The following is a 26,633-nucleotide window of genomic DNA, read 5'->3' on the forward strand; positions in this document are numbered from 1 at the left end:
TTAACTAGAAGAAAGCCACACAAATGGCATTATAGAAAAGGATTGTGATGATTAAGAAGGCAAATGGGATATTGGTAGAAATACTGAAATTTTTGGTGAGCCTGGTGTCCATGGTGTAGCCTTGCCTTATAGAGATCTGCTTAGGATTTTGGGCAAGTGAAGATGGGAAGTCAAGGGGTAAGCAAGATAGTTGATATCAGAGAAATTTGGTTGAAAACTAATATCGGATGCAAGTTACACTTGAAGAATGTCAAACACATCCCTAACATGTGCCTTAGCTTGATCTTAGTACAGGAACTTAATGAATATGATGTGGTTTAGGGTTTAGGCTTAATGAATATGATGTGGTTTAGACATTCTTCGAGCTAAGGCACATGTTAGGGATGTGTTTGACATTCTTCAAGTGTAACTTGCATCCGATATTAGTTTTCAACCAAATTTCTCTGATATCAACTATCTTGCTTACCCCTTGACTTCCCATCTTCACTTGCCCAAAATCCTAAGCAGATCTCTATAAGGCAAGGCTACACCATGGACACCAGGCTCACCAAAAATTTCAGTATTTCTACCAATATCCCATTTGCCTTCTTAATCATCACAATCCTTTTCTATAATGCCAGTTGTGTGGCTTTCTTCTAGTTAAATTCACCTGCATTGCCACTTGCATTACAAAATTGCAGCGCACAGGAGTTGGCCTAATATTTACCTCAATCTCCATAGCAATTTCAGCAACCACAAAAAGGAAAGGAGTTGCTAGAGACAACAACATGCTTGATGCGTTGCCACTGAAACAACCATTGCCATTGAGTATATTCTAGCTTTCTTTTCAGTACTTTGTATTTGGCGTAAAGTTGACTTGTTTACCTATGTTGGACTTCTTGAGTTTTATATTCAGAGGCATCAAAAGGGCTTAAATCCACTTCAACTTGCTTCCTATGGTGCTATGGCTCTTGGATATTTTCTAAGTTCCATATTGGTGCAAGCTATGAACGATGCCCACCAAGAATATTACTGCAAGTGGAGGCTAGTTAGCGGGGAACAATATTAACAAACAACTTGAATCTATTCTACTTGTTCCTTGCCATATTAATCTTGATCAACTTCTTTGCATATTTGTTCGTTTCAAAGGGGTACAAGTATAGACCGCAAGACTCTATAGTTACTGGTGACAACTCAAAAGAGTGAACATTGAGAGAGATAAAGGTCTAATATGATTATCAATTACCAGATAAGGAATAAAAATTGGTGGTGAGAAAATAAAGGTTTGCATTTATCTTGGAATTGCGAGATTGGCTTTTGCAAAAGAGCAATGATTTTTGGACCATGTGGAGATTTGGATTTTTCTGCAAGCAGCAATTCCTGTAATAAAAGTGGAAAATTTGCTCAAAGAACTGTAGTTTTCCAGAATTCCATGTTGAACTTTGTATTCTACCTCTTGCCTTTGGACATTTGGTTCTATTTCCACTTCTTTTAACATTTCTTTATCTTCATTTTCATACATTCCTAAAGTAAGGTGAGAATTGCAATTGGTTAAAAATATACATTAAAGTGATTTTTGTCACGTAATCACAACACAAACGTCATTAATAAAATAGAAAATAAACATTAAGAACTAAAAGGGAACACTTTTAACTATAAAAACTAGAAAGAAAAGTAAATGAAATTATAAGAATCAAAAAGGTATTTAAACCTAAATGAAATAAGTGCATTTTTATTTTTTATAATTAGCTTCCACCTGCTTTTCTTTTATCATTTTTTAAATGTAATGAAACCTAGTGTTGGAAGTGGATCATGCTTGATCCTATACTGCAAGTAGAGTGTTCCTAATATTTCTTTCAATGCTATTAACTTTTAGTGATTAGAGTTAAATCATTCTTCAGCCTATTAACTTTAATTGAAAATATCATTAAATATTTAAACCAAGAGTGGGGAGGAGAACCTTGATAGGTGCCAAGAAATGCTCAAAATGAACAACAATTGGATGTTGCAAAACTGTGTACAAATGTAATGTTAGATTCTTATTTTTCTTTTGAACCAAAATAAGGCAGAGGCAATCAAGTTCTTTGATAGTTCTAGAAAGAATAATCCTTGTATCACATAAACCCCTGGATACCCATTAAAATTTGATAGTTCAGTGTAGCCAATGAAACTCTGGTTCATTAACTATATGCTCAAGCAAATCATGATCTATGAAGACAACAATCACAGTGATATCATCATGATAAGGCCGTCTGATCCCTTTCTCAATCTTCAGAAGCTCCTTATATTCCACATTCCTTTTATGAGCTGCCACCTTTAGAGCAGCCTTAACAAGTTTTCTTGCAATTCCCTGGAGTTTGTTTTTTGAACAAATGCACAGCATATAGCATAAGAATAAAGTTAGAACCTTTTCACAAGGACAGATAATAGATGAAAAAAATGGAAGAAAGGACAAGTACAAAAAGCATACATTTCGTGGATTCCTATGAACAATCTCGACTGCTTGCTGATTTGTCAGGTGTTCCCAAAGTCCATCAGATGCAAATATAAGGAATTTGTCACGGGGTTGCAAAACTCTTGAAGATAGGGATGGTTCTGCTGTTAGCACCGGTTGGGTAAGAGATTCAGTCAAGGGGAACGGTGGGGATGATGAATCCATATAGGATTGCGGATTCTTCAAATATGCATCTCCTATGGATCTGGATACCTGAATTTTATTCTGTTGATTAGAATATGGTTGCTATTGCTAACAAAATGTCATTAATAATTTAAAAACTAATTACAGAAAAAAAAAAAAAAAACAATGACTAGCTTAGAAGTGAACAGAAATGAAAGCAGCAATGAAATATGGCTTGCATAAATAGAAAGACCTGATAATTTTAGCATATAATAGAATTTAGAGACAACTTTCTAGAAAGCTAATTTTGACAAAGCTAAGAAGGGTACACCCTAATCAATTAGTTATATTTTCCACTAACTCAAATGAGTCCAAAGACAATCATCTAATATAATATAGTGAGTTGTAACAGAACCTATTACATTTGATATAAAATTTAGAGAATGCATCGCGATATAAACATATACATTTAACATTTGATGATTTTGCAACAAGCATGGTCAATTATCATGTACTAGAGGAAGATGTCCACAAAAGATGAAGAGCAATGTCACAAATCACAAACCGTCCACCCATCAAATGATGACATAATATGCACTACAAAAAAAGGAGACAAATAGTTCCTAGTCACTCATTATGAAGACTACAGGAAAAATTGCATTGCTTGGACTCTTTAAGATGACATGAAAAATGTAAGAAAATATGTAAAAAGCTCCATAAACAATCCAAGGGGCGTAAAACTGTTATATGTAAGTATGAGTTATTTTTTAAAAGAGGCAAATGCAACATAAACTACTAACAAACACTTTCTAAAGGTAAAATTGTAAAACAAAACCTGGATGATGCCTTTAACGCGCCATGATCCACGGTTGACAACTACAATGTGTGGATCTTGCGGATGCAAAGCCCTGAGTTCTTCTCTAATATCTTGCCTACTAGCATTGTGCTCTATAGACAACTGCTCAGCTTTTATCTTGTTACATCTACCTGTGGAAGCAATTACGGCACGAGAGTCACCAACATTCGCGATATGCAGAGTCCCTTTCCAGATAACACCAGCCAGACAACAGGAACCAACTTTTGCAATCAACGGATTTGTTATAAAACTCGTGTCAACATGAGCCATAAAATCATCCTCTGTAGCAGAAACAGCATTCCTGAGAATTTCTGATGTAATAGTTCCATTATCCTCAGCGATGCCTGTAATCAGGTTCCACAGAAAACATCCATAATTGCTCTAACCGATGCAGTACAAATGCAGAACGCCAATCAAATTAGCTCCAAAAACTAAAATAGAAATTTAAAATAATAAAACATACTACATGGAATTTCATGAACCATATCAATCCTAAATGGGCAGATAAATCTATTTGTAGCATGTGTCCAAGATATCACAATATGTATGCCAATTTTTTATCATCTTAAAGGGAGAAGTTACTGTTTCCATATTACACACATACACATAATTACAAACATTAGTATACAATTCTTGGATATTCAATCAACATTTGGTTACATTCCATCCCTCACTCTTTCCAAAAAAAAAAAAAAAAAAAAATTCAAAGATTCAAAAGAAAAGTAGCAGATGGAAGAAAAAGCCAAAAGAAAAGCATCAAGAAAGCAAACTGAATTCCACTCAGTTTTAGAAACCAGAAACATCCAAAGAAACTCAAAAGACTCACTCATTAGGTGATGGAAGAGGTGTTCTTTGATGAAGCTGGAGGCTTCAGAACCACCATGGCCATCATAAACCCCAACAAAGAGGGCACCAGTGCCAATCTCAACCTGGCTATGATCCTCAATTATATCATTGGCTTGAACCACAGCAAAGGAGACTTCGCCACAAGAATGCCTCTCAAGGTCTCTACACCACAGAAGAGGGTCTGCAGAAGTGGAAGAAGAAGATTCATCATCGCTGATAACGGGAGCAGAGTTCAGGCACGACGAAACTAGACTTGCAATGCACGAAAACATCCCTCGTTGGCTATATCTTCTTGGAAGGAAAAGATTCAGAGGTTCTTGAAAAGACCCAAGCTTTGGTTTCTTCTAACAATACCCAGAAGAAGAAGAAGAAAAATGTGATTTTAGAATTGGGATTGGAGGCAAGAATTGGTTGGCAAAGAGACTGAGTAAAGATTGAAACTTGTGCTTGAGCGAGGGAAAGTGTCTGAAAAGTAGTTTTTATAGTTGGAAGACAGACAAGGAAAATATAATATTTAATAATTTTCTCGATAGTAGATAATTAATTATTAATAGAAAAATATGTTTAATATGTGATATGTAAAATTAATTTATTTTATTTTATTTTACTATTATATTTTTATAATTTAGTAAATAAAAAATTATATCTTATTGATTATAAATATTAAATTAGAGGACCAAATTAAACATCTTAAAAATAGTATGACTAAATTGAATACTTTCAAAATAATAGGATCAACTTAAATAATAAAAATTCTATAAAAAAAAATATCTAGATAAATTTGGATCTTCTTATCATGAATGACAATAAGATGAGTACTTAAATTTTTTTTAAAAAAAAATACATATATTACAAAATGAAATGGTTATCTAATAAAATAATTTATTGAATAAGTAAAAGAAAATTTAAATTTATCTTGAGAAAAAAATGTTGAATAATTTTTTGTTTAATTTAGCTCCTATATTTATGAAATATTCGATTTAGTTTCACTATTTTAAAATGATCTAATTTGGTTCTCTAACTTTTAAAAGATGTTCAATATAGACATCTTAAGTTTTATAAATTATTAAAAGAATATTTTAATTAATAAAATGAGTTTATAAAATAATTCTAAAGCTTTTAAAATAATTGTGATTGCTTTAATTAATAAAGTTTGAGAAATTTTTTGTAAAATAATTATTTCATATATGTGCACTACAAAAAAAATGCTATTTAGTGGGGGTTACTTTACGGCGGTTTTAAAAACCCCCTCAAATAAACATGAGTTGCGGCGGTTTGGGGGAACGCCCAAAATTGTAAAGATAGCGGCGGTTTTTATCATTTTTTGAGGAGGTTTATGCCCTCCCAAATTCAGAGGCAATTTTTCCTGAAAATTTTTCACCATTTTCTCCCGCAATTTATTTTCACCCAATTAATCCCTCCAATTTTCACCACCTTTACCTTTTACTGACTCCGCTCCTCCATCCAAGGGCACCGCTTCGTTCATCCGCGCATTGCTCCGTTCAGCCATTTCCACTTCCACCGCTCCGCTCAGCGGCGCTGCTCCGTTCATTCGTGCGTGCGGCTTCGCTCATCCGTGCGTCGCTCCTCCCACGTTCTCCTCCCTAGACGACGACATTAAGGCGTAACATCTTCTCAGGTTGGGCCTCATTTCAATAGGGTATGTAGCATCTTCTCAGCTTTGGTAAAAGCCATTGTGAAGGCCTTGATGTGTCAAATAATTTGACAGTCACAATGGTCTAAGGGAGATGAAAGCATTACATTTTTCCCTTTCTGTTCATTTTTTTTTAGATTCACTTTCACTCTACAGTACAAAGCATACAGTTTTCTTTTTAATTTTACCCTCCTTTTGAAATGAGCCCCTGAATTTTGAAGGTTGATTCCCCTGTTGCACAAGCTCGCAGTTTCACCAGGAACTGATCAATTGTTTCAGCTGTCTCTGGAGTCACTTTCTAGAAGGTAAAAAACATAACATTAAATTATTTAAAGAGAAATGCATACATCAAACAATGATATAGAGCAAAAACTAATAGTACTTTGCGTTCTTCTTGAAGGGCCTGAAGTTCATCAACTGCTCTACGTACTCTGATTGCTAGCTAGGTATGACTTTTTTATTCTTAAAATTTCTGTTTTTTTGGTTTTTTTAGCTGGTGTGTGTGAATTAATCTAAATTTATAATCAATATTTTATACAAAATATTCATCCTTATACAGTGGATTATTTTGTTTCCAATATTTTATATACATGTAGTTTTTATGCATGATTCAGTGATTATAATTGATGTGTCAATAAGCACTCGTCTAACCTTATATGTTATATGTTATGCTCCATCAAAGTTATCTGGAGTATGGACTTAGTTGTAAAGGTCATCAATTATCTACCCTTCTCGTTACATTCAGTGTATCTAGGCTTTGATATTTTGTTAATATAATTATAGTTATGAGAATGAGAAATATTTAAGTGGCTTTGAGATACTTTGTTATCATATTTCACACAGATTTCTTCATAGCAACCATACTTGAAAACTTGGGTTCTACTCTATAAATTTGATCCATATTTATTTTTCTGTATCATGTTTGGTTGGAAGATAACAAGGTAATTCTTGCTGGTTCTAATCAACTTGTACTTCTAGTATTGGACTATTGGTCTGTGTTTGTGTTAATTATTTGAGATCATAATCACAGTTGAAAGTGGTATGTGATCTTCAAATCGCCTTAAAGATTAGGACTTTATAGTTCAATTCATTCTTTTATTTGATATCAAACCAACTTAAGGCTTATCCCCGTATTTCACATCTTTTATTTGAATAATCCTTATTTAGATTACATCTCTCGGTACATGCTGGGATCTTACTTTGTATGCGGTTTAATGTAAATTTCTATATGTAGTTGTTTATTGTGTAGTCTTATTATAGAGGCCTTGATGATTTAGTTATTGAGTAGAATGTCCAGTTCTTGTTGAATACCCAGTTCAGCTCTAGTTATAGCCTTTCAACAAAATGCCCTGATCTTGTTGAATACCTAATTCAGCTAGTCGTAGTCTAGCAACAAAACGTTCAGCTCAAGGGGACCATCTATTCTACTTACCACTTCCCCAGTTAATGCAACTCTAGTTGTCTTAGTCATCATTCTCCACTTTTGTACCCTCAGCTCTAAATTTGTATGTTACTAATGATAACAGAGAAAACTAAACTTAAAATTTCATATAAACTATTTAAATCCTTCACCGCAGTATAAAAGGATAAAAGTTTATATAATATATATATATATATATATATATATATATATATATATAGATATATTAACTTGATGAAAAAAGGTATCTACTTGTACAAAATTCACTTTTGGGAATTCTCCAAGATTCAACCAAGAACCACCTCTTCCTCTTGGAGTTTTCAACTTTTCCATGCTTAGGCATGGTGGAAAACTTATGTCCTTGGCCTTGTGTGGCCAACGTATTCCCTCCTTCTAAGCCTCTCTCTAAAGATGGTGCTAGACCACCGAATGGAGTCAATGCTGCATTTGCATCATTACAAAATTCTGCTGCACCGCAAGTAGCACATGGGGCTGTTGCTGCCGCTTCACAAGGCAACCAGGTGGCATATGAAGGTGCAGTTTTAGCTGCTGCTATTCAGACAAATGGAGCAGCTGTTTCAGCTGCAAAATCTGCTGAAATAATTCCAATTCCAGCTGCTAATATTGGTGCAGTTTCGGGGGAGTTAATTAGAGATGCAGCTGTGAATTTTGAGGCCAATTTGGGGAACAATATTGCAGGACCAGCAACAGCCAAAGGTGCAGTTTTAGCTGCTATTTTTCAACCAAATGCAGCAGCTGTTTCAGCTGCACAAACTAACGCCAAAGTGCAGCAGCTGTTTCAACCAAAGTGCAGCAGCTGTTTCAACCAAATGCAGCAGCTGTCTCTGCAATTGTTCCTTGATTGACTTGAGTTGGAATTTCCTTATATCTTTATTTGACTTTTCCCTTGCTACCTCTATGGGTTCGGCATTTCGTTCCTTTTGTATGCTGTGGGGTGGTGGTTTCTTCCACTTACAAAGAGAATCTTCCTCCTAAATAAGTTATCTACTCATTAAATATATCTAAAAAAACCTAGCACGTGCAGAATACACAAACCCATAGCATATATCATCAAAGTACAGTCTCCAAAGTTTTTTTTATTTTTATTTTATTGTTTAATTAAGGTTAGGAGTCTTTTTTATTGGCAGCCTTGAGCTTGTACTAGTAGCATTACAATAATGTTTTTGTTTTATTCCTCTATTTTATGAAAAATGATACCGGCAAGGTGTAGTATTTGACATATAACTATAACTATATTTTATTTGAATTTTCAAATAGGAATTTAAGATCCTTCTAAGAATTGGGTTTCAAGGTTGCACCACCACGTAAAAGTGTAAAGATTCTTAAATTACTTTGAAGTAAGTCAAATCTCATCTCTTCTTTTACTTTAATCCTGGTTTGATTTTTGTCTTTTTAACTTTGTGATATTGTTTTTCCATCAATGCCCTATCATGCTTATTTATTTTATTTCATGTGTTTTAACTTGTCTCATATCAAATTTAGCTTATTTATTAATATATATTTTTTATGATTTAAGAGAATGTAATTTTAGATAAACTAAAAAGTTAGGAATATACTTTGTGAATTTAATGTTATGGATTTGGAATTATTATTTGACAATGTATAAAAATGTTCTTGTCATTCATGACAGCATGTTTGTGTAAAAATTTGCTCGTCATCCGGCCAAGAATTTTCTTATTTATCTCATATTGTGCATCAAATTCATATTGACCAATGGATAAATCTTGGATTTCTAAGTCACGAAATACAATTGAATACTCAATTGGTTTGAGTAAATTCTTAGACTTTGCATTTGAAAATGGAGCTGTTGGGGATACTATACGTTGTCCATGTCCAAAGTGTGGATTTATGAAATGGCAAACTAGACATGTGGTACAAGACCATTTGATTTGTAGACCATTTCCTGAAAATTATGTGTTATGGAATCTTCATGGTGAGAAACAAATATTAGAGCCTTCTACAGATGAAGATGGTCCACAAGAGTCATTCAACTTTGCAAATCCAATGGAAACAATGGTTAATGATGCATTTGGGCACTGGGAGGAAGAAATCGTTAATGCAACGACGTCGCAAGCATCAGGTGGAAATGAAAGATTACATGAGCAGCCTAGAGAAAATCATAATGGCTTTAGTGAGTTTCTCAATGATGCAAACCAGGCATTATATGAAGGGAGCAAGTACACAAAGCTAGAATTTATAATAAAATTATATCATATCAAAGTTTTGTGTGGATTAAGTGACAAGGCAATGACTATGATACTAGATTTGTTGAGAGATGCATTTCATGAAGCAAAATTACCTCCTTCCTTTTATGAGGCCAAGAAAATCATTACCAAACTTGGCCTTAACTACACCAAGATAGATGCATGTCCAAATGATTGTATGTTATATTTGGAAGACGATGATAAAGACTTGCAAACATGCAAGCATTGTGGTACATCGAGATGGAACCCAAAGAAGAAAAAAAAGCAAGCTGCAAAGGTTTTGCGTTACTTTCCATTAAAACCAAGGTTGCAAAGATTGTTTATGTGTTGTAAGACTGCTGAGCATATGAGATGGCATGTTTTGGGGGGCAACAAAGATGGGTTGTTAAGGCATCCAAGGGATGGCGAGGCATGGAAGACATTTGATTTGACACACCCTGAGTTTGCTTTAGATCCTAGAAATGTTCGCTTAGGCCTTGCTAGTGATGGTTTCAATCCTTTTGGAACCATGAGTTCTGCATATAGCATTTGGCCAGTGTTCTTGATTCCATATAATCTTCCTCCTTGGATATGTATGAAACACACTTCTTTCATTTTATCAATGATCATTCCAGGAAAGCAGATGCCTGGAAATAATATAGATGTTTACTTACAACCCTTGGTGAAAGAGTTAATTGAGTTATGGGATAATGGTGTGGAAACATTTGATTCATCATTAAATGAAACTTTTAAAATGAGAGCAGCTCTCATGTGGACAATTAGTGACTTTCCTGGGTTAGGTATTCTATCTGGTTGGAATACACATACAGGTTTGGCTTGCCCAACTTGTAACTTTGACGCAGAACCTTGTCGACTTCCTCACAGTAAAAAATGGTGTTTTGTGGGTCATCGTCGATTTTTGAGCACAAATCATAGATTTAGATTGAATCGTGTTCGATTTGATGGAAGCACAGAGGAACGAAATCCACCATTAAAATTATCAGGGGTTGACCTTTTAAGGCAAGTGGAAAGTCTTAATGTTACATTTGGGAGAGGAGCAATGCAACATGGTAGAGTAAAAAGACCTAGACAAGCAACTAAGCAATGGAATAAAAGGAGTATATTCTTTGAACTTCCGTATTGGAAGTCCAACTTGTTGCGTCATAATCTAGATTTTATGCACATAGAAAAAAATGTATGTGACAATATCATATATACTTTGCTCCACGATAAGTCAAAATCAAAAGATAATCTTAATGCTCGAAAAGATCTAAAAGATATGGGCATAAAGCCTGACCTTTGGCCAGATGATAAAGGATCATATCACCTTGCTTTATATTCACTGACAGGTGAAGCCAAAAAGTTGTTTCTTGCAAATCTGAAAAATGTTACAGTACCAGATGGGTACTCGAGTAATATCTCAAGATGTGTTGATGATGTGCAAAAAAAGATCTTTGGGTTAAAAAGTCATGACTGCCATATTATTATGGAGCAATTGTTGCCATTAGCTATTCGTAATTTATTGCCAACCCATGTGACTGCAGTTTTGGTGGAATTTTGCTCATTTTTTAGAGTTCTTTGTGGTAAATGCTTGAGCATTTCAGACCTTGATAAGCTCCAAGATCGGATTGTTGTTACACTTTGTCACCTAGAAATGTTATTCCCTCCATCATTCTTCACAGTTATGATTCATTTAACTGTCCATCTAATAGATGAAGCAAAGCTGGGAGGACCTGTGCATTATCGATATATGTATCCTGTGGAAAGGTAAACAAAAGATACTTTTTGAGGTATTTTTTCAAATAAGTTCCACTTCTTTAGACTAATTATATTATCCATTCTTTTTTTTTATAGGGAATTAGGTCATTTAAAGTCTTTTGTACGAAATAAGGCACAACCAGAAGGTTCTATAGCTGAGGGTTACTTAGCTGAAGAGTCTCTTACTTTTTGTTCACGATACATAGAAGATATGGAGACAAGGTTTAATAGGCCTAGACGTGTTTGTGATGACCCAAATGAGAATGAGACACATGAAATGTCCTCTATCTTCCCTCGAATGGGTAAACCAGTAGGAGCTTCCTCAATGTTCACTTTAACTCAAATGGAAAAACTACAAGCTCATAGATATGTGCTTTTAAATTGTGCAATTGTCATGCCTTTTGTGGAGTAAGTAAATGAGGTTAACATTAAATTAATTTTTATTATATTATTTGTAATATTCTAGCCATGCTCATTAATTATAAGCATATTTGTTTATGTAGTGAATTTAGACAATTCATAAAGAGGAGTACAAGGGGAAGAAGACCTTCAGATACAGATATAGAAAAAAGAGTCAATAAGGAGTTTGTTGATTGGTTTCGAAAAAGGGTGCGTAGTAAATAAGTAGTTTTCTTTCTACTTTTCATATTTACTATCAAATCGAAAACATTATTACTTCCTTTTCTTTCTAGATTATGAATCCAGATTCAATAAACACAATGTCTGCTGATATAAAGTTTCTAGCACGAGGTCCATTAGATAATGCAAGAAGATTTACCGGTTACAATATCAACGGGTTCAAATTTCGAACTTTAGCTCGGGAGAAGGGTTGAAAACACAGAATAGTGGAGTTTTCTTAACCTCTAACACATCTTGTGTTGCAAGTAGTGTTGATAGAAACTTAAGGCAAGCAGACTTACCATATTATGGGAAATTAGAAGACATCATTGAGATTAACTATTATGGTCGATTCAAGGTTATTCTTCTAAAATGTAAATGGGCTGATACTACTCATCATAGAGGATATAAGAAGGATGACTGGAATTTCAATTGTGTTAATTTTAATAGATTGATTCATGTTGGTGATCGTGAAGAACATGAACCCTATATTGAAGCATCTCAAGCACAAATGGTGTATTATGTTGATGATGTGGTTAATGAAGGATGGAGTGTTGCTGTACATCTAAAGCCAAGAGATTTATATGAAATGGGAGAAGATGTAGAAGATGAAATATATGAGAATGAGCCATACCAACAACAAGAGCTTGACCAATTTTTTGGCCTTAATGATGAATTTTTGCAATTGGCTACAAACCACTTAGATGATGATATAGTTGAGACAAATATTGCTACAAACTTAGCAGCACACAGTTGAATTAAAAGCATAGTTAATATGGTGCTTTATTTAATGGTAATGGTTTCATATTTTATAATTGAAAATGTTGTTTCATTATTATAACATGTTTAAGTTACATTTACAAATTTGTTATATATCTTACCTCTTATCTTTTTTTCTTTTATCATATAACATGCAGCCATGCCAAAGGTTAAACGTTTTCAGAATCCACTAAAGTCAGCACCTCAACCACAACGAGATATTAATCCTCTAACACAAGTTCAAGCACATTCTTCACCCACAATAAATCTTAGAGAACCTTCACCATCTGTTGAAGTCCCATCAAATGTTTCACCACCAATAGATTCCTCACCAACAAATGAGGTTTCACAAGAAGAAACCCCACAAGAAGAGTTCCCACAACAAGCTCCAACATCTAGACGTACTGATCGTGAGTCTTCACAACATTGGAATGTTGATGCCATAGGTATATACATTACATATATTTGTAATTGATTGATATTTTGTTTTTAATTATTTTCTTGTGATTAAGTCAATTGATTATTTGTTAAAGACTCAGAAGGAGTTATAAAGAAGATTAAGATAAAGGTTAGGGAAGTTAATAACTTACCTAGTGGGGAACGCATCGTTGTGGAGTTTGATGACCAAGGCCAAGCATTTGGACAGGCACAAGGTCTACTTGCTGGATTTTGTGGAATCTTAGCAACTGATTGTAACTTGTTTCCAATCAATTTTGAAAGGTGGTCAGGGAAAACAGGCATGCCTAAATGTTACTTTGATGATTGTTATTTAACAATCTTAAAGGTATGAAATATTATGCATATATAACTTTTTATTGCTACTTATTTTACTGATACATGTAAATGACATAAAAATTGACTATTTTATTTTTAAGCCAAAATATTGTTTTAGGACCATTGAAGCTACTGCAATACGATATTGTAAGCTTAGTATTGGAAAGAAGTGGGCTGCCTTCAGGCAAAGTTTATGGAATGAGTTCAATGATCCTACCAAGACTAGAGATGAAATTATAAGTAATGTGCCAGTAGGTATAGATAAGGATCAATGGGCTCATTTTGTTAATTATCGAATGAAACCATCGACATTGGTAAGAGTGATACTTTTCTTGTTGTTTTGTTAATATCCCTAAATATTTTATCCTTACCATGAGATTAACATTGTTCATAGGAGCTTTGTAGAAGGAATAAAGAAATTCGAGGCAAGCAAAAAATTCCACATACAGGTGGTTCTAAGTCCAATGCAAGAAGAAGGCATGAGATGGTAATCACACTAAAGTTGAAACTTTTTACTACTTTACAAAATTAAATACCCATTTTTACCTTTTCTTTTCCCATATTAGTTTTTGGAAACTGGTCAAAATCCTAGTCGTGGAAAACTGTTTATTGAAACTCATAAGAGAAAGGATGGATCTTATGTAAATGATACAGCAAAGACAATAGGGGTAAGTATAACCTTTGTTTGTTGTTTTCACAAATTTCACATTTCAATATTCTTAACTTTGTTATTGATTTGCATGCATATTAAAGGAACAAATTGAAGTTGGTCTGACCCAAAGCACTACAGATGAATCTGAAATTTCTCCTAATGATGTTGTTGGTAGAGTGTTTGGGCCAGAACTGATGGAAGGTGGCTTAGTTCCATGCACGCCCTTGATCTTGGTTCAACAAGGGAGACTCCAAAATGGAGGTGATGTAGGCGGAAGCACAAATAGATGATGGTGAAGATGGTTTGCTCAAGGTAGTATCATCCAAGTGTAGGATGAGACCTAAGTAGGGTTTTGCTTTTATGGTGGAGATGGAAGGAGGTTAGCCAAAGGCTACCTAGAACTATGGAAAGGTTGGTGTTTAGGGTGGTTGAAGGTGGCGCACAAGGTGAAGGAAAGGTGTTTGGTGGAGGTGATGCTCCTTTTGGCTAGCTCACTTCACTAGGGTGGTGAAGGCCAACCAAGGAAGGCCAAGCTCACTCACTCACGGTGGTTTAGGGAGGAGGAGAAGGGAGGGGCCGTGGAGTTCCTAAGACTAAGGAGAATGACAATGAGGCAAGAATGCACACTCAATATCACTATAATCCAAAGTGTTTACAAGTGGTGGAGTGTTGGGTATTTATAGGAGGGGAGGCATCTAGGGTTGCATTTGGAGCAATGCATGGCCGAAATTCACAAGGCAAATGCACTCCAAATGCAATGCCAAATGAACCCTAGATGCTACTTGGTGGCCAAGGATGGAATCTAAGGGGTTAGATTGGCTACAACTAGGTGCATGATAAGTCCATGCAACCTTTGCCCTCCACTTGGGCCTAAGCCTTTCTAACACCAAAAATATGTCCAAGACTCACCAAAAATACGTCACCTCCTAATGGATGCACCCTAGTCCAATTAAAGTCCTAAGCATCTAAATTACCCCATAATACAAGGGCAAAATGGGAAATACAAAGAAATAAATCCTATGACTAAAATACCCCAAAATACAAGGGTAAAATTGGAAATACAAAGAAAATAAATTCTATACCTAAAATACCCCTAAGGTAAAATTTGGAAGTAAACATAGTTAAGGCCCAAAAAGTAGGCTTATTCCTCTTCATGGGTTTTCAAGTCTAACCCATTCCTCTTGCCTCCTTCAAAATGTCACCCCTTGGGCTTCGTGGCCTTATTGATATTCCATCATTCCCTCCCTCTTGAAAAGGATTTGACCTCAAATCAAGAGGTTCGTCATGATGGGCTTTTTGATTAACAAAAACATAAAAATAAGCGTTAGATGTAAAAGTATATGATAGTAATGGAAAATGTATCCTACGAAAAAGATGGTCTAAATGAAAAGGATTAGACTCCCCAATAGTAAGGATAAGATCCTCTCTACTGTAAAGTCTAAATGGATAAATGAGACCTAAAAAGGTAGAAACACTAAAACTATAACACATTCTCCTAAAATTCTTGTCTAAACTAAAAGGACTAGACGCACTAATGTTAAGGATAGGATCCTTCCCATAGTGAAGTCTAGGTGTATAACTAAAACCTAAAAAGGTAAAAAGACTAAAACTATGGCACACTAACATATGAGTCCTAAAAACTAAAATATCTTGCCTAAAGTGTACAAGGTAATGTCCTAGAGATGTGCTAGGAAACAAAGAAAGTACCACTAAAAAATTTCCTAGACAACTTTTTATTGCATTATTTGTTGGATATGTAAGAGAAAAAGGTGTTAAGATGTGTTTAGAAAAATCATATAATCTAAATTTGTCTTGTAGGGAAGTAGCCAAGTTAAGTGTAAATAAGTTTGAACTTCCTTCAAGATCAAAATTAGAAGATAAGACACCATGAGATGTATCCAACAAATTATTCAATTTTGAAGTTGGGTGCATTATTGACACAACCAAGGTAGGAAAAATCCTACACAAAGGAATGCTATTTTCCTTGGGCACCACCAAGGAAGTAGCACAAGAAGTGAGATTAAGTGAAGTCCACTTCTTCTTCACCAAATCTTGAAGTTGAGATTTGTTTGCTTTAAAAAGAGTTTGTTTTTGATTCTCTACTTCATGATTAGTGGCATCATAAGAAAAAGAGTTAAGGTTTTGATGAATGAAGAAAGTCTTTGTTAAATCATTTTCAATGGGAAAATGACTTTCTTCAAGCATAAGGCCTTTGGAGGAAATATTATCCTCCTTACTCTTCTCTAAGGGTGTTGGTTGTGTTTCTTTTTCTAACCATTCTTTAACTATTTCTACACTTTTCTTTTCCTTTTCTTTCTTTCTAAGTTCCTTTTCTTGATTTTGATACCTAGTTGAGTTAACCCTATGTTTGGATTCACTATTTTCTTTCCTCTCAACTAAGGTAATAAGCAACCCTTTTATTTCTTCACTATTCTTTTCTAACTCTTTTTCTTTTCTTCTTGCTTCTTCCTCTCTTTTTATACTTCTTTTTAGGTACTCTTTTATTTGCCTAAGTTCATCCCTAGAACTAGATCTAGAACTACGCGAATTATGACTATGAACACTAGAATGCTCACTCATCTTTGATCAAAAAGGTTTTCACAAAATTTTCACAAAGAGCTAAAAAGGTTTTCACAAAGATTGAGTGATAAAAAGATTTTCACAAAAAGTTTTTAAAGGTGCAAGATAAGTAGGAAAGGCTTAAATGCACAAATTGAACCTTCAAGGGGAGGTGGACTACAAAGAATCACTTAATAACCAAGCCCTCTTAAGTAGGAATCACTAAGCCCTTACCACTTTTCTTACAAAACAATTTTGACACTACCAAGTGTGTGTGTGCACGCACCCCTAGTAGGCAAAAATTAAGCCTTCTAAACGTTTTTGGAAACAAAGGATAAAAACTTAAACAATTATACTAGTAAAGCTATAAAGCATGCAATGGAAAGCAATTTAAAACAGACACTAGTCGAGGTCCTAGTGAAGGTTTTCAAATCACCTTCTCTACACGAACTAAAAACCAAGTTGTAGAGGTTTAAAATGGCCAAAAATTACAAACCAAATGGGAAAGAGGAATGGCCTAAAACAAAGAGGCCGAAAGCAAGAAAAACAAAGTAAAAAAATGAAAGCAAGAAATTTAAGTCTTCAAAACTCCTTCTCTTTGGCTCCTTCACAAATAGCAAACGTGTTAGCACCTCTCCAAAGTGTTTACTCTCCTTTTGGTTTAGTGAAAACCCTTCCAAAGGCTAGGTTGGGTTTTGGTTCACTCCTCCACTCAATCCACCAAAGGATTGCTACTTTGCTAGTTAGGTGCTTCACCTACAAGTCAATGAGAACAACCAAGAGCAAGAGTTCCAAAGAAATAAAAACTGAAAAGGCTAATTATGAAAGGCTAAACTCAGATTGATTAAGATGAGACAAAACAAAAGAGATCAAAGGAAAGACAAGCAAAAAAAATTAAGACTCAATCAATAGAAGCTAGCACTCAAAAGAATTAAACCTAGAATGGCACTAGAATGGTTTGTGTTTAAGTTTCACTTGATTAAGTCCTTTAGTAATTTCGGTCCAGCCAAGGTATAAGTCCCAAAATAAGTCCAAAAATGGTCAAGTTCCAACTCCAATGCTAAGGTAATTTGGTCCAAGTCCACAAGTCAAGCAACAAGTCCTTTTTGTCCAAGGTATTTTTTTTTGTCCAAGATTTTTTTTGTTCTTGTTCTTTTGGTCACGGCAATTGGCTTTTAAAATGTCCTTGGGTCCAATTTTTTTTTTTTTTTTTTTTTTTAAGTTTTCAGCCCAAATAGTTGCTTAGGTTTTGCACTTGTGGTGGCACAAAATTAGGTCAAAAATATGTAGCATAGGAGCAAGACAAGTGGCGTGAATTTAGAGGTCCTTAGGGAATATTTTGAGTGGATTTTGTTTTGTACTATTTAGGTCAAGTTGTTTAGCACAAAAAGTCCAGCACCTCTTAGATTCTTTTAGGGTTCTTGGCAAACAAAAGATAAACTTAAACAAGTGAAAATGCAAGGGTAAAGATGGGCGGTTTTTCTAGCATGTGCAAGGAGGTTCACACATGGAAAATCATGGCAACATAGAACATGCTAGAATCTATTAGCATGCATGAATGACCTAGATAGGAATTCTATATGACACGCCCACTTTAAGATGTATGCATCATGGTATTTTTCATGTTTTCATGCAAGGTGTTTGGCACATACATGGAAAATGTGTAAAACAAAATATAGGAAGTAAATTGACAAAACAATAGGTAGATTCAAAAAGAAAAATGCATGATCATGTAATACTCAACCTAGCATAGAAATATGACAACCTAACAATGGAACCTAAAACATGGAAGGTTCAAGGAAAACAAGCATGAACCACACAAAAATATATTCGGTCAAGAGAGGAGAAGAAGTGAAATGACCGAATACAAAAATAGAGCACAAGGAAGACTCAAAGGAAAGACAAGGAAAGGAAACATTTACCCTTGAAGAACCATGGCTCTAGATACCACTTGATGGAAGGTGGCTTAGTTCCATGCACGCCCTTGATCTTGGTTCAACAAGGGAGACTCCAAAATGGAGGTGATGTAGGCGGAAGCACAAATAGATGATGGTGAAGATGGTTTGCTCAAGGTAGTATCATCCAAGTGTAGGATGAGACCTAAGTAGGGTTTTGCTTTTATGGTGGAGATGGAAGGAGGTTAGCCAAAGGCTACCTAGAACTATGGAAAGGTTGGTGTTTAGGGTGGTTGAAGGTGGCGCACAAGGTGAAGGAAAGGTGTTTGGTGGAGGTGATGCTCCTTTTGGCTAGCTCACTTCACTAGGGTGGTGAAGGCCAACCAAGGAAGGCCAAGCTCACTCACTCACGGTGGTTTAGGGAGGAGGAGAAGGGAGGGGCCGTGGAGTTCCTAAGACTAAGGAGAATGACAATGAGGCAAGAATGCACACTCAATATCACTATAATCCAAAGTGTTTACAAGTGGTGGAGTGTTGGGTATTTATAGGAGGGGAGGCATCTAGGGTTGCATTTGGAGCAATGCATGGCCGAAATTCACAAGGCAAATGCACTCCAAATGCAATGCCAAATGAACCCTAGATGCTACTTGGTGGCCAAGGATGGAATCTAAGGGGTTAGATTGGCTACAACTAGGTGCATGATAAGTCCATGCAACCTTTGCCCTCCACTTGGGCCTAAGCCTTTCTAACACCAAAAATATGTCCAAGACTCACCAAAAATACGTCACCTCCTAATGGATGCACCCTAGTCCAATTAAAGTCCTAAGCATCTAAATTACCCCATAATACAAGGGCAAAATGGGAAATACAAAGAAATAAATCCTATGACTAAAATACCCCAAAATACAAGGGTAAAATTGGAAATACAAAGAAAATAAATTCTATACCTAAAATACCCCTAAGGTAAAATTTGGAAGTAAACATAGTTAAGGCCCAAAAAGTAGGCTTATTCCTCTTCATGGGTTTTCAAGTCTAACCCATTCCTCTTGCCTCCTTCAAAATGTCACCCCTTGGGCTTCGTGGCCTTATTGATATTCCATCAAGTGGTATCAAGAGCCAAGGTTCTACAAGGGTAACATCTAATCTTTTTGTGTCTTCTTTGAGTCTTCTCTTTGTTATTTTTTGCTTTCGGTCACTTTCTTCCTCCTTGCTTTCTTTGTGTGGCCGAATAGCTTTAGGGTTCACACCTTGTCCTTGTGAGCCTTCCATGTCATTTTAGGTTTCCATGTTTTTTAGGGTTGCCATGCTTTTCATTTTTCTTGAGTCTCATATGAAAATGCCATAAACATGCTTTTTGATTTTTGAATCCACCTAAGTTTTGTCATTACTATTTCCTATATTTTTTTGTCTACATAAATTCCATGTATGTGCCAAATACTTTGCATGAAACACATGAACAAAATATATGCCATATTGCATGATAGTGGGCATGACATTTAGAAGCTTTTTAGAGGTCATTCATGCATGCTAAATAGTCCTAGCATGTTCCTTGTAATTTTGAGTTTCCATGTGTGAAATGATTCCTTGCACATACATATAACTTGTTGCCCACTCTTTCCCTTGCATTCCACTTGTTTTGGTTAATTTTGTATGCTTAAAGGAACCCTAAAAGAATCTAAGAGGTGGCTATAAAAAAAAAAAAAAAAAAATTGTGCCAACAACTTGTACCAACTAGTACAAACCTTTTCCACTAAAAAGATTCCTTAAGGAACCACTAAGAAACGCCACTTGTCATCCTCTCTTCTCCTAAAGTTTAACCTAATTTTTGACCATCCACAAGTGCAAAACCTAAGCAACATTTGGGCTTAATTTAACAAAAAAATTTCGGACCCAAGACATATAAAAGAAAACATTGCCGTGAAAAGAAAGAAAAAGACTAGAACAAAAAAAAATTCTTGGACCAAAAAGGACTTGTTGCTAGACTTGTGGACTTGGACCAATACCTATGCATTTGGGAGTTGGACTTATGACATTTTGACCTTAATTTGGGACCTTACCTTTGGCTGGACCGAAACATATAAAGGACTTAATCAAGTGGACTAAACACTAACCTAATTCTAGTGCCTTTCTAGGATTACTCTTTGTGTGCTTCCTTTCTTTGATTGAGTCTTAATTTTTTTGCTTGTCTTTCTTGGCCTCTTTTGTTTTGTCTCCATAAATTCTCTCTGATTTTAGCCTTTCCTAATTGTGCTTTTCAGTTTTATTTCTTGGACTCTTGCTTTGGGTTGGTTTCATTTTGATTGTAGGTGAAAAACCACTCTAGTCAATTTTCACACCTTTGGTGGATTTGAGTGGAGGGGTGAACCGAATCCAAGCCTAGCCTTTGGAGGGATTTACACCACATCAAAAGGAGTGAACAAACACTTGGAGAGGTCTAACAAGTTTGCTCATTGTGAAGGAACCCAAGTGGAGGAGTTTGAAGACTTAAATTCTTGTTTTGCATAATTTTTGCTTGAAATTTTCTATTTTCGGCCTCTTTGTTTTTGGCCTTGGTTTCATTCTTTTGGTTTGTAATTTGGCCATTTCTAAACCTCTTCAACTTGGTTTTAGTTCGTGTAGTTGAAGGTGATTTGAAAACCTTCACCTAGGACCTCGACTAGAACATGTTTTAAGTGCTTTCCTTTTGCATGTTTTAGAGCTTTTGGTAGTATAATTGTTTAGGCTTTTATCTTTGTCTTCAAATTCGTTTAGAAGGCTTGCTATTTGCCTACTAGGGGTAACGTGCACACACACACTTTATTGTTGTTCCAAATTGTTTTGTAAGAAAAGTAGAAAAGGCTTAGTGATTTTTACTTGATAGGGTTTGGTTATTAAGTGATTCTTTGTAGTCCACCTCCCCTTGAAAGTTCACTTTGTACACTTAGGCCTTTTCCTACCTATCTTGCACTTTGAAAACCTTTTGTGAAAACCATTTTTTATCACTCACTCTTTGTGAAAACTTTTCTAACCCCTTTGAAAACAATTTGTGAAAACCTTTTTCTTGATCAAAGATGAGTGATCATTTTAGTGCACATGGTCATAATTCTTGTAGTACTAGGTATAGTGTTAGGGATGAACTTAGGCAACTCAAGGAGTACCTAAGAAAAAATATAAAAAGAGAGGAAGAATTAAGACAAAAAGAAAAAGAGTTTGAAAAGAATAATGAGGAAATAAGAAATTTACTTGCAAAGTTGGTAGAAACTAGTGGATCCAAACCTAGGATTGTTCCAACTAGATCTCAAATAGGAAAAGAAGTTAGAGTCCCTAGGAGTATGCATGAGGAGGAAAATACAAAAAGAGAGGAAGAACTTAGAAGAAAAGAAAAAGAAAAGAAAATAGAAAAGAAAGAAAAAATGAAGAAAAGCATAGAAAAAGTTCAAGAGTGGTTAGAAAATGAAAAACAACAAACACTCTTAGAAAAGAGTAAGGAGGATAATGTTTCCTCCAAAGGGCTTATGCTTGAAGAGAGTCACTTTCCCATTAAAAATGATTTAAAAGAAACTCTCTTTATTCATCAAGACCTCAACTCTTTCTCCCATGTTGCCACTAGTCATGAAGTGGAGATTCAAAAACAAACCTTTTTTAAAGAAAAAGAATCTCAACTTCAAGATTTAGTGAAGAAGAAATGGACTTCACTTAGTTCCACTTCTTGTGCTACTTCCTTGGTGGTGCCCAAGGTAGATAGCCTTCCTTTGTGTAGGACTTTTCCTACCTTAGTTGTGTCAATAATGCACCCAATTTATGGAATATATTATTTGTTGGATATAACATATGAACCTTCAAGGTTCCTTGTGACAAATTCTTTTCATAACTATCCAACAAATAATATAATCCAAAATTGCTTAGGAAATTTTCTAGTTGTATTTCCTTTGTTTTCTAGGAAATGCCTAGGTTACCACATAGGGTACTTTAGGCAAGATGTTCTAGTTTTTAGGACTAATGCATTAGTGTGCTATAGTTTTAGTCTTTTTACCTTTTTAGGCTTTAGTTATACACCTAGACTTCATCATGGGGAGGATCCTATCCTTAGCATTAGGGAGTCTAGTCTTTTTAGTTTAGAAAATCTTTTTAGCATTTTTAGTGGCACTCCTCTTAGGATGCACTTTCCATCTATATCATATACTATTACCTCTCATGCTTACTTTTATGTTTTTGTTGGTCATGACGTCCACCATAAAGAACCTCTTGATTTGAGGTCAAATCCTTTTCAAGAGGGAGGGAATGATGGAATAACACTAAGGTCGAGAAGACCAAGAGGTGATATACTAAAGGAGGCAAGAGGAATGGGATAGTAAGGCCATTTTTGGACCTTAGCTCCTAGGTTTTATAGCATTTATTTCTTTATTCCTATTTTGCCCTTGTCTTTAATTTCCTATTTTACCCTTGTATTTTGGGGTATTTTAGTCATACAATTTATTTTACTTGTATTTCCAATTTTACCCTTGTATTTTGGGGTGTTTAGGACTTAGAATTTATTTTCTTTTGTATTTCCCATTTTACCCTTGTATTATGGGGTGCTCTAGATTATTAGGGTTTTTAATTTTGGGCTAGGGTGTTAATTAGAGGGTGACACATTTTTGGTGCTTATTGGGTCTATTTTTGGTGTTAGAAAGGCTTAGGCCCAAGTGGAGGGTAAAGGTTGCATGGTCTTATCATGCACCTAGATATAGCCAATCTAAACCCAAAGATTCCATCCTTGGCCACCAAGTTGCATCTAGGGTTCATTTGCATTTCATTTGGAATGCATTTGCCTACTCCAAATGCAACCCTAGATGCCTCCCCTCCTATAAATACCCAACACCCCACCACTTGTAAATACTTTGGATGTATATGAATTTGAGTGAGCATTCTTATGCCTCAAGTCCCTATCCTTAGTCCCTAGCTAAATTTGGCTAGCCTACCTTCATTCTCCACCCTTGGAGAGTGATACCTAGAGTGGCCTCCACCTACCTTGGAGTGAGCCAACCTAAATCACCAAACACCATCTCCTAAATAGCTTCCGCCCAAACACCTCCCTTCTCACGTCAACTTCCTTTCCTTCACCAAGTACCTACCTTTGTCTTCCTTGTTGAACCTAGATCAAGGGCAAGGCTTCCTCTCCTTCATCTCTACGTCATTTCATGGAGAGGGAACCCATCAAGTGGTTTAGATGCTTATAGTGATATTGATTTGCATGCATATTAAAGGAACAAATTGAAGTTGGTCTGACCCAAAGCACTACAGATGAATCTGAAATTTCTCCTAATGATGTTGTTGGTAGAGTGTTTGGGCCAGAACACTCTGGGAGAGTGAGATGCATGGGTATGGGGGCAGCTCCTACTAATACATTCCGTAATACTAGACTTCGAATTAGTGATTTGAGCCTCTCTTCATCCAATGTTGCTTCATCATCATCATGTTCTAACCAGTGCAAGCAAAAGTTCAATCTTTTGGAGTCCCAACTACAAGGAACATTGAATGCCCTTAAGGCTTATATGATAATGAAGGAAGGAAAAATTCCTGATGAATTGGCTAGTTTCTTTCATTCACAAGTAAGTATTATGACTTATTATTTGATGATTGAATGTAATATTGGATGTGATTGCATAGGCTTAGGTTACTTGTTTTTTCTTTCTCTTATTTGTTGCTTCAACAAGTGACAATTTTATTCAATTTTATTTCTTAACATACTTATTAGTTTGATCTTGGAGATTGCACTTGAATTATGGAATTATATATTAGGACTAAATTACACTTCCTTTATCTTTAAATTGTACTGATATTAATTTATTTTTCTTATTTCAGCCTAGTGACGTTGGAAGTGAACCTGAATCGCCGTTAGATGCTAGAGGATCATCTGGTGGTAGCAACTTGAATAGCCAGTCTAATATTTAGACTTGGTTTCTTATATTGTAGACTGCTTTAGGTTATCATGATTTTTGGATTTATAGTGTTGTAAAAACTTTGTTTCTTTTGGTTATATATTGTGGTGTTGTATTTGCTGTCAACTTGGACTTCTGAATTTGCTTTGATTGTTGTTACTCTTTTATAGTTTTGTAACAGATATCAAATGTTTGATTACCATTGTTTTTTATGTTGTTATTGTCTTTTTTATTTGACATCTTGTTGTCTATATTATGGGTTTCTATTGATAGTTTGTATATTCCCATTAATTTTTTTCTCTTATAAAAAAGTTAATATTATCCAATGGAATTTGGATTATGTTATGAGTACCTCCTTATTTTTTTGTATACAGGTTAAATGTAATTTAGATTAAAAAAATAAAATATAATGTGAAATTAAAAAAAAAATCATTTAGATTGAGGAGGTCAAAAACCCCCGCTAAACAATGGAATTTGGATTATGTTATGAGTATCTCCTTATTTTTATACAGGTTAAATGTAATTTAGATTAAAAAAATAAAATATATTGTGAAATTAAAAAAAAAAATCATTCAAATTGAGGAGGTCAAAAACCCCCGCTAAACAAAACGCCGCAGAATGCAAAAAGGTAGCGGAGGTTGGTAAATATCGCCGTATAATGCTAGTGGCGAACGTAACTGCAGCGTTTTTTTAAAACGCCATTATTTATTTTGAGGGGGGCAAAAACCGCCGCAAAATGAAGAAAAAACCGCCGCAAAATAACGAATTTCTTGTAGTGGTGTTTTATAATTGTTTTTGTGCTTTTTGGATTTATTTATAATTAATTATGTTTTATTTATTTAAGGGGAAAAAGTGTTAGTTTAAAAAGTGAAGTTTTGATCAACATTGATTGACACAATTGATAGCGGCTTGTGCCCCTTAGCCAAGTTGTTTAAAGTTTGAATTTTGATCTTGTGTATAAAATAAATTTTGTTGGAAGGAGAATATTCGTCTTGTGTGCACGGACAATTCTTAGCGAAAATTAATCACTACTTTTGATTGTGGATACTTCGTACCAATATTATGATTATCCAAAAAAAAGTAAAGTTTCACTACAAGAATTTTTGAAATTATAGATGATCAAAATCCGTGGATAATCCAAAAAATCCGTGGGTAACACTTCATTTTCGACGGATTACAGACAGACAATAATCCATAAAAAAATTGTTCGTCTAAAACATTTACCGACGGATTATAATTTGTGGGTAATTTTCTGACGGATTAAAATCCGTGGGTAATTACCTATAGATTTTACCCACGAATTTTATTTGTGGGTATTATTGATAATACTTTTTAAAAATTATACTAAATAACACATATCTGACCTTTCAGCAGCTCCACTTCATGACACTTCACGCAACTCCTCGTTGGTCAGAACCCTTCACCAATCAGAGTTCTTCATGGATAACCCTTTTTGAGATATTCGTATGCTTTTTGGATCAAAGATTAACCCCACAAACCCCACAAACTTCCCAGAAGGTCACCCATCCTTAAATTACCCCATGTCAAGCACGCTTAAAATAAATTTTGTTGGAAGGAGAATACTCACTTTGAGTGCACGACAATTCTTAGCGGAAATTAATCACTACTTTTGATAGTGGATACTTCGTACCAATATTATGATTATAAAAAAAAACGTGAAGTTTTGAAAAAGAAAGTGTTAATTTTCAGGTTTTACACTTATGTTCCTTTTTTCTAAATTGAAGTTTGCCTACCAAAAGTCATTAAAGATCATCTCAGAGTTGTGCATCCTTCTTCTAATGTTCATTGAGATAAGGAGAAAATGAGTAATTTTGTTTTAGGGTGTGAGTTATAGAATTTGGATCCTCTCCTGCAATCTTCTCTCTCCAGCCTCTCTCCAGCAACATTAATAACCATTGGATATGCAAACTTATGGCACAAATGTCTACAACTCAAGTCAATGCAACTGAGGATTGCTCTACAAATTTATGGCACAAATGACTTGTTCACTTGAATGAGAAGGGTCTCGATACTCTTGTCATTCAAGGTTGTTTCCCATTGAAAGTACATCTCTTGAAACTTGTTATAATTTCATTGTTGATAAGTAACATAGTTCTTTTTGCACTTATCCTCCACATAGAA

General features: G+C 35.1%; 3 protein-coding genes across 8 annotated transcripts; 2 read left to right on the top strand and 1 right to left on the bottom strand.

The window, feature by feature from the left end:
- Positions 1 to 1,999: 1,999 nt before the first annotated feature.
- LOC145954472 (putative protein phosphatase 2C 43) lies at positions 2,000 to 4,755 on the bottom strand. The gene is made up of 4 exons (XM_083068742.1): positions 4,279 to 4,755; positions 3,432 to 3,796; positions 2,450 to 2,686; positions 2,000 to 2,329 (listed from the first exon to the last, which is right to left on the bottom strand). Exons 1-4 carry the CDS (start codon positions 4,568 to 4,570, stop codon positions 2,132 to 2,134), a joined length of 1,092 nt encoding a protein of 363 aa, XP_082924868.1. The 5' UTR covers positions 4,571 to 4,755; the 3' UTR covers positions 2,000 to 2,131.
- Positions 4,756 to 5,510: 755 nt separating this feature from the next.
- LOC114915368 (uncharacterized) lies at positions 5,511 to 24,728 on the top strand. 6 transcript variants are annotated; one of them, XM_083068745.1, is made up of 11 exons: positions 5,513 to 5,958; positions 6,174 to 6,257; positions 6,353 to 6,398; positions 8,651 to 8,730; positions 12,870 to 13,157; positions 13,245 to 13,495; positions 13,587 to 13,799; positions 13,880 to 13,972; positions 14,052 to 14,153; positions 14,239 to 24,161; positions 24,415 to 24,728. In XM_083068745.1, the coding sequence occupies exons 5-10, from the start codon at positions 12,872 to 12,874 to the stop codon at positions 14,425 to 14,427; spliced, it is 1,134 nt and encodes a 377-aa protein (XP_082924871.1). In that variant the 5' UTR covers positions 5,513 to 5,958; positions 6,174 to 6,257; positions 6,353 to 6,398; positions 8,651 to 8,730; positions 12,870 to 12,871; the 3' UTR covers positions 14,428 to 24,161; positions 24,415 to 24,728. The 6 variants fall into 6 exon arrangements, with proteins under 6 accessions (XP_082924873.1, XP_082924871.1, XP_082924872.1 ...); XM_083068746.1 differs by having other exon boundaries at positions 5,513 to 5,937; XM_083068747.1 differs by lacking the exon at positions 8,651 to 8,730 and having other exon boundaries at positions 5,511 to 5,958.
- Positions 8,772 to 12,186, top strand: LOC145954473 (uncharacterized). Its single transcript, XM_083068743.1, has 4 exons — positions 8,772 to 11,343; positions 11,431 to 11,742; positions 11,838 to 11,943; positions 12,027 to 12,186. Exons 1-4 carry the CDS (start codon positions 9,107 to 9,109, stop codon positions 12,165 to 12,167), a joined length of 2,796 nt encoding a protein of 931 aa, XP_082924869.1. The 5' UTR covers positions 8,772 to 9,106; the 3' UTR covers positions 12,168 to 12,186.
- Positions 24,729 to 26,633: the final 1,905 nt, after the last annotated feature.

Source organism: Cajanus cajan, chromosome 2 (genome assembly GCF_000230855.2).
Source record: "Cajanus cajan strain Asha chromosome 2, NIPB_CcT2T_4, whole genome shotgun sequence".
NCBI lineage: Eukaryota > Viridiplantae > Streptophyta > Magnoliopsida > Fabales > Fabaceae > Cajanus > Cajanus cajan.